Source organism: Neodiprion virginianus, chromosome 1 (genome assembly GCF_021901495.1).
Source record: "Neodiprion virginianus isolate iyNeoVirg1 chromosome 1, iyNeoVirg1.1, whole genome shotgun sequence".
NCBI lineage: Eukaryota > Metazoa > Arthropoda > Insecta > Hymenoptera > Diprionidae > Neodiprion > Neodiprion virginianus.
The window spans coordinates 22,665,567-22,681,039 of record NC_060877.1 but is presented as its reverse complement, the minus strand read 5'-3'; the positions used below and the strand labels follow the sequence as shown (position 1 = coordinate 22,681,039).

The following is a 15,473-nucleotide window of genomic DNA, read 5'->3' as shown; positions in this document are numbered from 1 at the left end:
CATGCACACGTAGCCCACAATAATAGTGAAATAGAAATTGTGACACGTGTGGCGTTGAATTGTTCAGGCTTAATTGGTGTGTTGATCATGAATGATTACGCTGAGAAAAATTTCATTTGTTACAGTAACTAAAAAAATTCAGTAAAACAGATATCGTTAAAAAAACTGTTTGAACATTGTTGGAATTACGAAAAACGAGGTACGCGTAAACATTTTGCGATATTGTCGATCCTTTTTTGGTAATTGCAACGCGAAATCAGTTTGTGAGGTTTATTCTATTTTTTTAGTTAAACAAGGCTTTAACGTCAATTTATCGTTGCACGAGCATTAAATTTTCGCAACAGTTACAAGAAAATCTAGTAACAGTGATCGTAATGAGAAAGAATAGTAACGGATACTAGACTTTCTGGTAACAGCGACAAAACTAATTTTCATTTCGTACCTAGAATTATATTTTTGATTGTGGTAAAAAATGAAAATAGTTAATTACTGAGCGGTAACCTGGACTAAAAATTTCTCTCAGTGTAGGATTACTCAGAATTAAGGATAAGATTCTCCAATTCTGCAGTATCAAATCTAATTGGTTTTGGGAGGTAACTGACAAATTTGAAAAAATCTCGAGAAGCTTGTTTCAAGGTTAGGTGACTCCTGAAATACAAAGTTTAATTGTAATGGCGACGAAACTTCTTTGCCGGTAAATTTCTAATTTGATTTACCCGCAACCGAAGTTTCCAAGCTTTTTTAAATTTCAACAATAATATATTTTTATCGAAGGTACTTATAAAAGTCTCTCCAATTATGGTAGATCGATGAATTTGTAAAATGTTAAATAAAAGTATCGCTATGGAGTTTTTAGTGGATATTTACCTTTCTGGTGTGAAGTTGTACTTTTTCATAGCGTAAGCCTTTTATTGTATCGGTGGCAAAGTCGCGAGGCAAAAGATAAGGGATGATAAATCTTGGCCTCAACTTTCAAAAACATAGCAATGCTCAACTATTACAGAGAATGCTTAAGATCCCGTATCAAGGAGCTCGCTCGGTACATATTTATTAATGCGTCTCTAAAAAAGATATTACTTATCGTTACATGGCTCTTTTTTTTTATGGTATCACTTGCCTCTAGCATAAATTGGCATTTTTCAAAACTATTTTGCCCGCAATCGCACGCGAATGAAGCCTGAACAAGTTGATTTGTTTATCCTACGGAGCATACAAAACGAATGTTTATACATACGAGTACGTATATTTATATACATATATATCAGTTGAAAACCAGTGAAAATAGATGAACGACTGCCAAATGCGAATAGCAATTTCGCCCCTACTCCGTAACCCCCTAGCGAAATAAATTGCAAAACGTTGTGCAGTTTTAGCAGTCGATATGCAATTTAGAATCCTTTAAACTTATTCATTCCCCTCGAGGGATAAAAAGCGCTGCACATAGTGAGTGGTAGAGAGTGGCGGGCCGTAGGAAAGGTAGGCAGGCGTGTACGGGGGGAAACACATGTTATTGACAAGCTGCAGGGGACTTTTTTTTTTTTCTTTTTTTTTACCCAAGGATGAGTTTCAAACTTTTTGTCGAGTTTTTAATGAGACTGGACTAACAAACCACTGCGGATATACACGGATGAGAGACAGAGAGAGGGGGAGAGTTGAAGAGAGGGAGGATTTACCCGGATAATTTTTCTTACTTACAATATTATTCCGCAATCAACTGCAGATTGCGCTGATAATTTATAACCGGAACTCGCAAGCCCAGGAAAATTAATATCATACAGGCTTCAACGAGCCGTGATTATGGATCTCGTTTAAACCTTGATTCTAGTGGACAAGGTGAAATTTACGACTCCGGAATGCAGCTGGTATTGGAAAACTGAAGCTAAAAAAAAAAAAAAAAAAGCTACCTTCGCGATTAGTTACAGTAGCGTCAATCTATGGTTTTACTATGGTGAAGATGTCAAGGTTGGGTCGCAGGATTCGCGGAGTGTTATTTCATCCACAGAGACTGTTTCGCGGATGTTTCGTTCTTCCGGAATCGCTACAGACGAGGCTCTAAAGCTGCGTATTGAAATCCTCAGAAGACCAGATAGCGAATTACAATCAATAAATCATCGGGCGGGATGAAACAATAATCGATTTTTCAAACCATTGACATTCTTTGAAAACTGAATGCATAGGTCACTTTTGAGCAAAAGTTCGATTCAGTAACGGAAACGGATTGCTGCCTACATTTTTTCAGGTACAAAAATCGTGAAACAATCGTAGCAAAGTTAATTTACGGAATAATTTACGGACACTAGTGACGTGATGGAAAAGCGGTGTTAATAGAATGAGAGAAAAAGAAGAGAAGACGAGTTCATCAGGATCTGGGAGACAAATTTCACGTACAGGTGGTTCGGTTCGACTATTCTATGAAAGATAGGATAGCGTAGCAAAAAATTGAACCACACTTTGGAATGGAATGATTTATTCAATTCCATTCCACACAATTTTGCGCAACTTTTCCATTTTCATTGTTAACACGGACGATCGCATGCGCATGGTTTTTACCCTCAGGAGTTGAACCCTTTATTTTTCAAATATTTAAACTTCAGGGGGGATTTTGAATTAGTAGGCAAAAAAAGATGTGTCTTGTGTTTTTTCGATTCACTACGCGTATCTCCGGTACTTTTCTTCTGCGTGTTAATGAAAGGACTTTTATCCTCCAAAACCATCCACTCCCCGCAACTACACCAGCGCCTCTCGTCGCTTGCATCTTTCTTTGTTTTGGATGTTCGATATTATTACATTCGGTCATTGTGATTTTTGGTTTTTCTGATTTTTCACACTCACTTTTTGAGTGAACCACACTGTGTGAGTATGTTTAATTTTCGGAATCTTGCTTTGTCGAAACTTTATGTTCCGAAATTTAGATCTATCGGAACTTTACTTTTGGGAACTTTGATCTGTCGCAACTTGAATATTCGGAATCTTTCGTTTCGGAACTTTGAGTCGTCGGGTTTCCGTCCATTCGAAACTTTGTTGTTTCGTAAACGTTACATTTCTTCACTTCAAGTTTCGCCGAAAAATAATTGGTAATCAGGCACTTTCGGAACTTCAACTCGGCCCCCGCCTGTCACTCGGCACACCTTCTCAATAATTCAGGTATCCGCTCGTCGCGTTTGATGAATAGAATTCAAACAAGAAGTAAAAAATCGTTATCGACGATTCAACTCGCCTTGTTCAAATACTCTCTACCCGGGGCAAAGTGATCGCAGGGTCCTTGGATTAGAGGAACGGTAAAAAAAAAGGAGCAAAGAAGGAGATCCTGACGCTCTTTCTTTTTTTTTTTATATCCTAAAATAAAATGAAGATGAAAAAAGATATCTCCCAGACCGCAACCCGCCCCGGAGTTTTATCGGAAAGTAATTACTCCGGTGGAAATGAATAATTCGCTCGGGGACAGGTTATATCGGTTACAGATCGGAGTTTGCCGGTCTACCTGTCGCGATTACGAACCTGGCCTGCGGCTCCTGGACGTCCTTCCTGCCCGCCGATCCCAAGACGTCGGAGGGAATCCTCCTCGACCCAAAACCGGACCCCGTCTAACCAACGACGAAAAATCGAGCAAAATACATTTTTAGCCAAACACAAGTTGGACCTCGCCAATTATTGGCTTGACCTTGACATGCACTTTTTCCACGCGATTTTTGCAAGTGGACGTTGGAATTTTATTTTGCTAACTTTTTGTTCTCATAGGTTCATAGACTTAATAATTTATCAGGAACCGGACGAATCGGAATTTTCTTATTTTGTCATGTATTGCTGAAATCATTCACTTGATCACACTCGGACAAATTTCATTTGTTATAGTAACTAGAAAAATTCAGTAGAACAGATATCGTTAAAAAAAGTGTTGTTCCAATCGTTAATCCAAGTTAATGTTTTTATGGTTTTTTCAAGAATCACATGACATTTTCTTTCTTCAAAAAAATATTTCTTTCCACATATTTTATCTCCATATTTGCTAAATTTAATAAATCCTCGCAACTAAAAAATTGTGCTTTTATAGAACAATTACAGCTTTTACCAATATTCCGAATACGTTAATTCTCTTCTGTACGCAGGCAATGACATCCGTTTTATGTAATAAAAAAATTTATGAAACGGAACACTACACGAATAGTCTGATTTCGAATGTGCGAATATCCACATGAACGAGCAATTACGAACATAATCGAATTCACCGTATATCTGATACATCTGACCTGAGTTTTTAAAATACATGAAAGCCATTCAAAAACCTTGTTTCAATCGAAATCTTCATATCTTAAGTTAGAAACACAAATTGACCAGTGCAAAAGTTTACGATCAGGATTAAAGCTAAAAATAATCAACGTCGTAAACGAATTACCAACCAGAAAATGTTAAAACTATTAGAGGCAAAAAAAAAAAATTAGCGATACAATTTTAAACCGAAAACAATTTTAATCCGATGAAATTATACGATTAAAATGATATTCGGGATCAGACCGCTCAAACGTAAGTATTTCATAATCATAGTTTATCGTTATTTCTACCGCAATGCGTTGTCACAAATTTTGAACTGCGCCAGGATAATGACGCCGCGATCGTTGTTTAAAACACGGCGATTGTCGCGATTTTAACGGCACTTTTTCCCCCTGTTTACTTTATCCCTTGTCGCGGTATTTATCGCGCGATGTACGTACATGTGTAGAGTTTAAATGCCGTTGCTATTATCCAGTCTGTGGCTTTGCGTGCCTGCAATATCGTCTGCGGTGCGTATGTATAATACCTCCATACGTGCCTCCCAATTCATTACGTAAAAGCTCCCGTACACGTAATCCATACGGCTGAATTCGACAGGATATCAGAGTCGTTAGGCGCCACCTTTCGCAATTCGTCCGCTATTGTTTATTGTTAATCTCTCGTTAGGCTCGATAATAGACACGATTAATCAGATCGTTGAGACCAACGAGAGCCGCGATGAGCGAATCATTCTTTTCGAGGTCTACGTTGTATAGTACAGTAGTTACGTACAGCAACGTACCGTGTATAAAAGGATCGCAATGTTGCCAATTCGGAAAATTCATTCATCAATCTAGGAAAGCCCACCACGCTGCTGGATAATCACGAGGTTGAAATTAGTAACGTTACTTTAATCGTTACTTCGCAGCTTCACCATTGGCTGAAATTTAGTCGACCGTATTTGAAAAAAAAAGTACTGATATTTTTAAAATCCAACTGCTAGAAAGTCGTTATAAAATTCCGCAATGATGATTTTTCTTCCCGAAGTTCCGTTACGTTAACGTTACTAACTTCAGCCTCCTGAATTTTTGAATAAGCGAGGTAATCCGATTAAAATCTGATCCGTATTTCGCTTGGTACGAAAAAGAGTCTTCATAAAACTTTTACAAATCACGTTTTTCTCACTCGTTCATCATTTCCTTTCAACGATACATAGAATTATTGAATACAGGTCGGCAGGTAGTTCTGAATTCGTTTGATTATTATTAATTACACATGAAATAAAATGTACTTCAGAATTCAATTACGAATATTTGTTTGTACATTTGAAAGTTACTTGATGCAATTTGCAAATATGAATGTATCGTTCAACTTTGACCTGACTGCATTTCTTTCTCTCAATTCAGGTAACCTACACTTTTCCATCTCGTCGAACGTACGGCGAAATTTATCCTTCTGTTTATCGTTTTCCTTACAACTGGTATAATCTTTATCATCATCGTTGGTTGTGATGAGAATCTGTTCGGAATATCAACCAATCAAAGTATCTAACAATTTACTCGAATGGTCTTTCCTGACCTAAAAGATTTTCAACCACCTATAAGCTAAGATGCCCAGTCTTTTTTTTTCCGACGAATTTTCCTCCACGGGATTTTGAACGTAACGAGGTTCAACGATTCCAATACCAGCTCTGAAGCTCGAACGCTGCGTTATTTATGTTACCGTTCCGTTTGATGAAGAGACTTAGCTAATTGGGTCAGTCCCGTTTAATTGAAACGGGCGGTTCCCCGGCTCCGCAGGCAATTTTCCGCCTTCTTCTGGACAGTCGGCAAAGCTCTTCTCGAAAGAGGCAAATTTGATTTTCCTACGCCGTTATCGCAGGCTTGTATGCTTCTTTTCTCATCCCCGGGGTGGAGTTAGAGCCAGTTTTCTCACCCCATTCTGTAACTCTTCACCTTCCGCAGAGCGCGACGACCTCGCGGGAGAAAAGGGCTCGATTGTGAGGAAAAAAGAAGAGAAGAGGAGAAGATCGAACGAAAGGATGAATAAATGAAAGTCTATGAAAAATTCGTAACGTTGAATACGCGTCCGGGAAATTCAGTACCCACAGTTTTTATTTCAGGCTTCGTACGCTTTTTGGAATCTAAAATTCCCGTACTTTTCCATCCTGAAAATAAGATTTTTTCAGTAATTTGTCAAGGAATGATTAATGACGCTGATTGACGTCAATTTTTTACGTAAGAATAAAAAACGAAATAAAATTTGGCACCAAGTAACGTTTATACAGAATGTATGAAGTTTTGCCACGAACCGAAACTTCAAGTGCAATTTTTTTTTTTTTTTTTTCAACATCGATACTAATTTGTACAAGATCGAATTTATCTCTTCGACAGACGCAAAACTCCGGTCTTATTTTAAAAATTACCCAACTTTTCCCTGCTCGAAAGAAATGTCTTGAGTTTTGTGAAACGTGAACATGCAAAAGTGCGCGGTATATTCGTTCCGCAAATATTAATTGGTACCAATTAATTTTCCTAGTAATTTGACGGAACCGCAATAGACCGATGACGCAAGCCAATCAGACCAAAGCACACAGAACAGCAATTTGTTTCCGAAATTTGGAATATCGGTGTGATTGCTTCTATCGCTCGATCGCCGGCAACGCATCTCTATAAATGAACGTCGACGGAACGGTTAATTTAACATTCGCCGCGAAACTTCGGTAAGAGAGAAATTCACCTCAGGTTCTAACAGTTCGCGACGTATAAATCTTGCCAAATTTTATTCAGCATTCGTATTTGGAAATTGGTAAACTTTAATTACAGCGAAATTAATAAAATTCAATGTATTGTATAGGAGGCTGTCACAGTTGCTCATCTCTTGCCGGAAACTCGAACGTTTTTGTCACATTTCGATACTTTAATACACGGGTACCAAGGATTATGAATAATGGAGTGAATACCAATTCTCTCTCACCGTCGGTTCGGTGCGTGCTCAGAAATTCTGCGCAATTCTTCGGAATGTAATTCACTCGTTTCATATCGGTAAAAACGTGAATCATTCCGACTAAAAAGTTTCTAAGCTGAAATTGTCGTGACTTTCTTGGATAAATAGAATGGCACTCGAATGAAATTCCTTTCAATCTAACGAACTTTTTTGAATCGTTATGATATAAGTGGCTGCCAAATGACTATGCAAATAATTCAGTCGTTTTCTAGTTACACGTTGTTAAATATGTTTAGACATGCGAATAAATATTGTCCAATTTTCCTCAGTCTCCAATTAATATGAAAAAAAAAATCGATTCCGAGTAACGAATTCACGTCATTTGAACAATCTGTTATAGTTATTTATTCTTATCTTACATAACACTGGTGAAATTCATCGTTTTGCAATTTTAAAATGACTTTCAATCAGTTGGCTTTCGAAGCATATTGGCATATTTGGTTCAGTATGGTTGACTAAAGTTAAAAAAAAATCAAATGTTGCGAAGCAAAAATTTGTCTCAAACATGCATCGCGAGAGCAACGCTACTAACTTCAATCACACAAATGTGACGCATTAATCGATGAAATTCCATATCATAAAAAATTGTCCGTCTCAGAAAGAGCTTTCTTAATTTCAAAAGAGACAAACACCGAGGTAACAGTTGCTAATTGTTGGGGACGAGAGGTTGAACCGAGGGGCTGCTCACTCGCTTATTCCGTGGTTCATCGATTTCCGAAAGGAATCGATTTCTTGTGATTTCGATTGCGATTTTCGTAAGGCCTGAATCAATGAGATTACTCGCGATTTCATGTGATTTTTCCTGACTTCTAACGTTACGAATGATTCCTAAATTTCAAGAATCACCGATTTCTAGATTGAAAATGAGAAGTTATAAATATAGAATATTATTTAATTCATACATATATGTATATAAAAAATTCACGATAAACGTTGAAAAAAAGCTTGCTCGTAGAATATATATATTTATGCATAAGCGTTGGACAAAGGCTTGTTCGCACGAAGAGGGGATTAGCGATTCCCAGTGATTCCGAAAATTTCGTGATTTCTTGGCGATTCTCTACGATTTCCTGTATACTTGGAAAAATCATAAGAAAACGAGGAATCGTGCGACTCGCAGGGTTTCCAGCGATTCCTAGCGATTGCCTATTTGATTTTTTGTAAAATGGTTCAATGATTTCCCAAGTGAGCAGCCCCTCGGGTTGAACGATATTTTCGAAACTCAAATTTCCACCTATCTCATCGCGTGTTCTCCAACAGTAAGAGTATCTCGCAAGAGCCCCCGAGAGAAGAACGAGACTTTTTAACTACAACCTACTTTTAAGTAAAGACAATCCGATTGCACGGGGCAAGCGACTTGCTCCGGAGTGCGGAGGCTCATCGATGGCCATACCGAGTATGAGTAGAAAGCAATACCTACACCAATAGTCGCGGTACGGTAGCCAAAGGCGAGTCGTACTTCGGCTGGTAGACAAGCAACAAGTATACTCGTGTACTCGGCTCTCATGTACCCGGGCACGTATGTATAAGCTAACTGCAGAAGTAACAACGAGTTTCCGATTAAGGCCTTATAATTGACGTCTCGACCCCCCCTGCAGACTGCACTGCAAGGCTTAGTCACCAACTGGAAGCTGCTTTGCACCAGATCAACGCACCTACGGCCCGATATATGACCGTATATATTTATACACGCCCGGCTCTCTTCAACCTGCTGCCGCTTCCATGCTCGATTCTTTTACCATATCGCTAATTCGTTATAGATTACGTCAAATTTTTATACCTTTCGCGTAACTGAGAACGATATTTAGGATTTTTTAGAAAAATCACCCATTCCCTCAAACGTTTGTTTCAAACAACAATTGAACAAATTTCAGTTTTGTGTTCAAATTTTAAGCGTCTCTCGCCAGGGTAATTTTTTTTTAATTTATTCCGGGAATATAATACGCTTCTGTGACAAAAAGAAAAAAAAAATTGGTTTACATCGTATTGCGCGTTTGGATGATTGTTCTTTTTTTAGTTTCACGTTCGTCAGATTTTTAATTTGACAGTTTTTATACTCTTCGTTCACGTGACGTTGACATTTCTGTATCAAAAACTATTAAATAAAAAACAGGCCTCCAATTATCTGAATTAACGAGACGACATATTCTTGGAATTTTTTCAAAAATTACCAAAGGGATGGCTCTTTTCTAAGACACGTTGGTACGAAAGATCCATTAGTAGTTCAACGAGTACGAATCCAGAGTGAATACTTCAACGAAAAAAAATTGGTAAAAAAATAACAGCGACTTCGGTTTTTCAGGAGAGAGTTTATTGCCTGATATATTCACCACGTGCGAAGAAATACACGACGGATACATTACGAGGTAAAGTTGCGAATGATCGATTGTGTTAAATTTTCGTACGTGAAAAAAAATATGCGGGGAATGCTGAATGATATTCAATTTCACGCTAAGCGAAGAGAGTTTTTCGCGAAGGTGAAAGTCGGGGGTGAAAAATGTCGGAGAAAATTTAACGGGTGTAAAGTGAGTACGACGAGGCTGAAGCTAGCAGCCAGAATTAGCTCATAAGATAACGAAGTCCAGTGCATAATTAAAATTATGTAAAACACCTTGAATTCCCGATACTTTTACAGAATTATGAGGATAAAAGTGAGCTGCACGCGTAGAAAGGAGTTTATTTACCGTTAATTAACAAACGTATATTTGAATTTGGCGAAAGAAACGTTCTGTTATTATCGTCAAATTTCAGTTCAACCAAATAACGATTGTCAAGAGTTAACAAATCACACGCGGCTCGACTAAAATTTGGTAACGACAACGAAACCTTAATTTCGTCACATCGAAGCACACGTTCGTTAACGTCAAATAAACCCTTTCCTCGCTGCATTATTCCATCTCCAAAAAGTTTGACACGTTTGACTGCCAACTAAATTTTTACTCACCATAGTCTGGTCGAACGACGGCTTGAACCGCCTGGGCGTTCTTTTTGCTACGAATAATCGGTTCGCCTAGGATAGTGAAGTTCCTCGGTCCGACGCGGCTAACAAAAACTAGATACACTTTGCCCCTTTTGATATTTGCCCGTACAACACCCGGAGCACTCACTCCGTCGATTCCACTTTTTTCGCACAAGGTGGACTTCCCGGGAGTTTTATCCCGGAAATGCAATCTCACACTGTCGTTTTTCACCAACGGCTGAAAGCCGCTCTGACTCTTGTATACCCGCTTGACCTCAAAGGTCACCGCGTAGTTGGACTCGGGTTTCCTGGCCGAAGACATGCTCCTGGCCTTACCCTCAAAAACGGTCGGTGCGAGGTACGCCCTGTTCCCGACGTCGACGTCGGGGCACCAGTTCTGTCCCCTTCTCTCCTTGTTCCTTCCCCGCCTGCGCTGTTCCCTCGGGGAATTGTCCCTCGTCCTCGTCCTCTCCTTCCGGTTCTTCGCCGCCCTCGCGACTCGGGGTCTTTCGACCGTAGATTCGGGCCCTTGGACGAACGGAAAGATCGCCGAGTCGGTGTCCCGTGTTTTACCGTGACTCGCGATGACCTCCTCGTATCTCAGTCGCGGAAGGCTGTCGTACCGAAATTTTGATTCCCGTCGCCTGAGCGACGTCGAGCGTCTTTTTACCGCGTTATAGCGATACGGTTCCAGGTGATCCCGACCTTGAGTCGACTCGGTCTCAGAATTTCTTTCCGTCAACGGGAACAGCAACGTTCTCAGGGTATTTCCTGACGTCGATGACGTCCGAGGGGCCGCAACGGCGGATTCTGGGGGCGCGGCGAGAGACAGAGCGCCCCACCAACCGCTAAATAGACCGGCCAAAAAGAGAAATGCCCACATTATCCAATCTGGTTTCGCTTTTTCGCCCGGGGGGTTCACCGCCTCACTCCCCCCCCGATATTTGACCAGAAGTTGGCAATTTTTTCACCGTCTACTGGCACTTTGACGTTGTTGTTTAATTTATTTATTTATTTATTTATCGTTTTATATATTTTCGGGTGCAGGGGGAGGGGGATGATCGAATCAGTTCGGTCGTTTTTCGTCGTCTAATTATCTCCCGATTTTCTTTCTTTCTTTCTCCTCCACCGCCGCCTCCGCCTCCGAATCTTCCACTTTTACTTCTTATCCACACTCTTTTTCCTTCTTTCTCGCACGATCGCACAATTTTAGTTTCCACCACTCCTAGACTCTCGTTATCCAATTGCGTACACGAAAAATTTTACACACACATGTATAGATACTTTTATTCATTCATTTATTTACTTTTCTTCAATATATTACACACACACGCACACTTCGTTAAATATACATACATATATATACATATGTATAAATACATACATACATACATGTATATATATATATATACACACACACGTTTATACGCACTCCGTTACAAGTGCATACGCGTATGTGTTATTATTATTATCTAATCGATCTCGCGTTCACGACGTGTTGTACCACTGGTATGTGGTTAAAATTTCCAAACAGACCTTAGGATTTTTAACTTTTATCTTCCGTATTGCCGTCTTCTTCATCGTGAGCTCAATCTCGATATTTTGATAGAGTTCCACGATCCACGTGTCTGTACTCTCCTCACTCTTATCCCCTGTTCGCCTCTTCGACTCTCGGACCACGTGACTCGCTGCTGAAGCACCGGGACGAGAATCGCGCTTCGCGATAATCCAAGACTTCGGTTGTCGTTCGAATTTTCGAATTTCGGCAAATAATTGGCGCGAAAAATGAAACTCCGGAGGTTTTTTTTTTTTCTTTCAAAAGTCTGGGAAAAATTTGATATTCCTTCTGGTGAAAGGCACGCACCGCGTTAGCACGCACGCGTTCATCAGATGTCACACTGTCGCCTAGCTCGGATATCACGTTGCACTTAAGGAGGAGCTGTGTCACCCTTTGCCAGCGTTACTATTTAAATATATCGTCGAGTCTGCCGAGCTGCTAGTTGAAAATCGGAGCGAACCGTGTTCTCGATTCTCACGCCTGATTTATACACTCCAGGAGGGACACCACTTCGCGATAATTTATTCAACGATCGGTTCTATCAATTATCCGTTTGATTATTCGTCGAACTTTTTTCAGGAGAAACTCGTGCAGGGATCCTGGTTTAAATTCACGCACAAATTAAACTGCGATACGATTCTTCACCATGTCACAGAACGTGTTTCACGGTTTTTTAATCACGCAATAATCTATCGGGAGGGGTGGCAAAGATTTTTTGTAAATTTTTATCACTCGACACAACGATGATTATTTATACCCGACTTACGACGATGTTGATGAGAAAAAATAAAAAGGGATATCTGGACGAAGAAAATTCGACGATAAAAATAGAGCGACGAAATGAAAACAAATGAGTGGGATTTACAGATAGACAGAGACTGAGAAGTGATTGCGACGGTCGAAAACGTGGCGATAAAATATAGAGGGATGAAAAAAAGATCAGGCTCGTTAATTCTGTGGGGTCTGTAATTTTCTGCGCGTTTGAAAGCTGAGTCGAGGGTACACGATTCGTCTGCGGTGTTAAAATCGGTGTATAATGCGTAGGTCATAGAGTGCGTTTGTTTAAAATTTCTACTCTTTACTTCCCGGGGACTTGGAACGTTATAATTTGGTATTGTCGCCGTTGCGATATGACATTAATTTTTTTTCCGCCTCCTCGTTTTCTTCCCTCTGCTCGGTCTCCCCTCGATTATCATTTATCTCCGACCACTTATGCTCGTCTCCGATCGGGCGGCACGACGTGTCGGTGGCTGCGTGGGCGCCCGGAGTGCGTGCGACAACGGCGAAAAGATCGGTGCCCCCGTAAGTCGGACACTCGCGGCGGTTCAAATTAGACTGAGCAGGCCGCGTACGCGAGCGAGGCCGGCCACAGAGGCAGCGACTCCTCGCGGACGCCGGTCGAGGCATTGCGCGCGCACGCCGCCGCCTCCGCCGCCTCCGAGCCGCCTCCGAGCCGCCTCCGAGACGTCGTGCCGCTCTTCGCTGCCCCTAAGCGCGATCTCCTCTGTCGCTCGATCCGCTCCTTCCTTTCGGCGCCGCGGCGCTCCCGCCCTTCGCCCTCTCGGCGTCCGTTTCTTTGACGCGCGAAAATACATCGAAAGCTCTCTGCCTCCCAGGCGGGGGGCGGGGAGACGACACGCGACAATTGTCTCTAATGGATAATAACGAAAGCCGCACTGAGAAAAATTCGGTAAAACAGGTATCGTTGAAAAAACTATTTGAATATTGTTGGCATTACGAGAAACGAGGTAAGCGTAACCATTTTGCACCGTCGTCGATCATTTTTGTGGTAATTGCAAACGTAAGATCAGTTTGTGAGGTTTACTCTACTTTTTTAGTTAAATAAGGATTTAACGTCAATTTATTGTTGCGCAAGCGTTAAATTTTCGAAACAGTTACGAGGAAATATAGTAACAGTGATGATAATGAGAAAGAATAGTAACGGATACTAGACTTTCCGATAACAGTTAGAAAACTAATTTTCACTTTCTACCTAGAACCATATTTTTCGATTGTGGTGAAAAATGAAAATAGTTAAGGACCGAGCGGTAACCAGAAATAAAAATTTCTCTCAGTGCACAGCGCGCGATTCGGTGGCTGTAGTAACTTCGAACGAAATTTCCTTCCGTTTTGAATTTTGTCTACAATTTTCAAGACGAAGATTGAATGTCCCACGCCGAGAAAAGATATTCTTTGGATACTGAAAAGTTTCTCGATTGACGCAAAAATTTATCGAGCCTCGATATAGATCTGCGGATCGAATTGTACGGAATTTTTTCGATTTCGAACCAGTGAATTATATTCGATAGTTTTATACTCACAGGTAAAACCGTTGTTGTTTTGGAATTGATTCGGAAGAATTGTTTTTCCGAATTTAACGGTCTTGTCTCGAGACGAGACCGTGAAATCAGTTAAAGAATTCGCTGAACACGTATTCTAATTAACATTGCATCAACTGATAAACTTGAGTGCTGAGGCAGGTACGGTTAAATTTTTATTTGCACACCAATCACTGATTCAAAATTTAGCCAAGGCAAATCGATTTTTCACGTAATTCGAAGAAACTGTTTTCTTTCAGACAAATCAAATTGAATTTCGTCGACTAAACACGAATTTGAGAGAGTTGAAAAGTTCATTGTTACAACTAGACGGTTGTATTAGAAAATCAACCGTCTCTAGCAAATTCATTATATAACAAAAATTTTATTTCTCATATAGAATTTTATTTTTCTATTTTTCTAGGATTTTCTTGCACTAAGACACTTGAGGTTGGTGATTTGATTCTTAATTACATTCAATGACTTGAACAAATCCTTTCTCTGTAAATAAGCGTAATCCTTATTAGGTTGCTTAGCCGATGAAATGATCTCGACGTATCATTCAAACTTCTCCCAAGAAATAATTGATCAAGTGTAATATTAGTTTTTCACTCAATTTCGTCAGTCCGTATACTTAGAATCGTGAATCTAGAACGCATTCGTCCGAGAGTAATTGCCAATTGAGAGAATTCGATGGAGCGACGAATCCGCCGTGTCGCCTATCCTTTATCGAATCGACGTTTCTTCTCAGGCTATATAATGGTCCTTAATTACCCTGTTTTTCCTCCCTTTTAAAATACGAAAGACATTTATTACGGCAAACGGCGATCACCCTCATTTATAATACCTATTTTTGTACCCATCAATTCAAAATTTGATTTGATTAGGCCGGTTCCCTCATCTTTCTCATTCGTTGCTCGATTTTTAAGTTTCAACACCCTGCGTGAAACGAGGAGATTTTAAACGTTTTTACAATAAAAAACGGATGATCCTCTATCTCCAGGTTACGGTTCGACTGAACTCCGGTTACATCATACACACCGCAAGTAGGTCTCAAGCAGGAAAACGGACGTAGGTCAGTGTTTATCTCGAGTTTTATCTGCGTTTTATCTGCGTCCGGGAACTCAAGTTCACCTTTCATACTTCGCGTGGTGAATTGCATGATCGTCTTTCCAGCTAAGCCTTAGTATTTAATTAACCACTCGCAAAAATACGCCATTTTGCTACAATATTCTTCAAAAATTTTCTCAAATACCCAATCGCTTTTTTTCCTACGCAGCAGCTGAGTAACTGTTTTATATTCTCAACGTGACCCAATTAACACTGATATGCAATTACCGTTGGAAGCAATATCCTCATTTGTTGCAGGATAACTTCGATCTCT

The 15,473-nt window shown here is 40.1% G+C and overlaps 1 protein-coding gene across 2 annotated transcripts in view; it reads right to left on the bottom strand.

The window, feature by feature from the left end:
* The window catches only part of LOC124301057 (protein vein), a 263,351-nt gene extending 251,787 nt beyond the window's left edge, over positions 1-11,564 (bottom strand). For both annotated transcript variants that reach the window (XM_046755743.1, XM_046755735.1), the window contains exon 1: positions 10,199-11,564. In XM_046755743.1, coding sequence (XP_046611699.1) covers positions 10,199-11,096 — 898 coding nt within the window. In that variant the 5' untranslated portion in view covers positions 11,097-11,564. The remainder of the gene's footprint in view (positions 1-10,198) is intronic.
* Between the last annotated feature and the right edge of the window lie 3,909 nt (positions 11,565-15,473).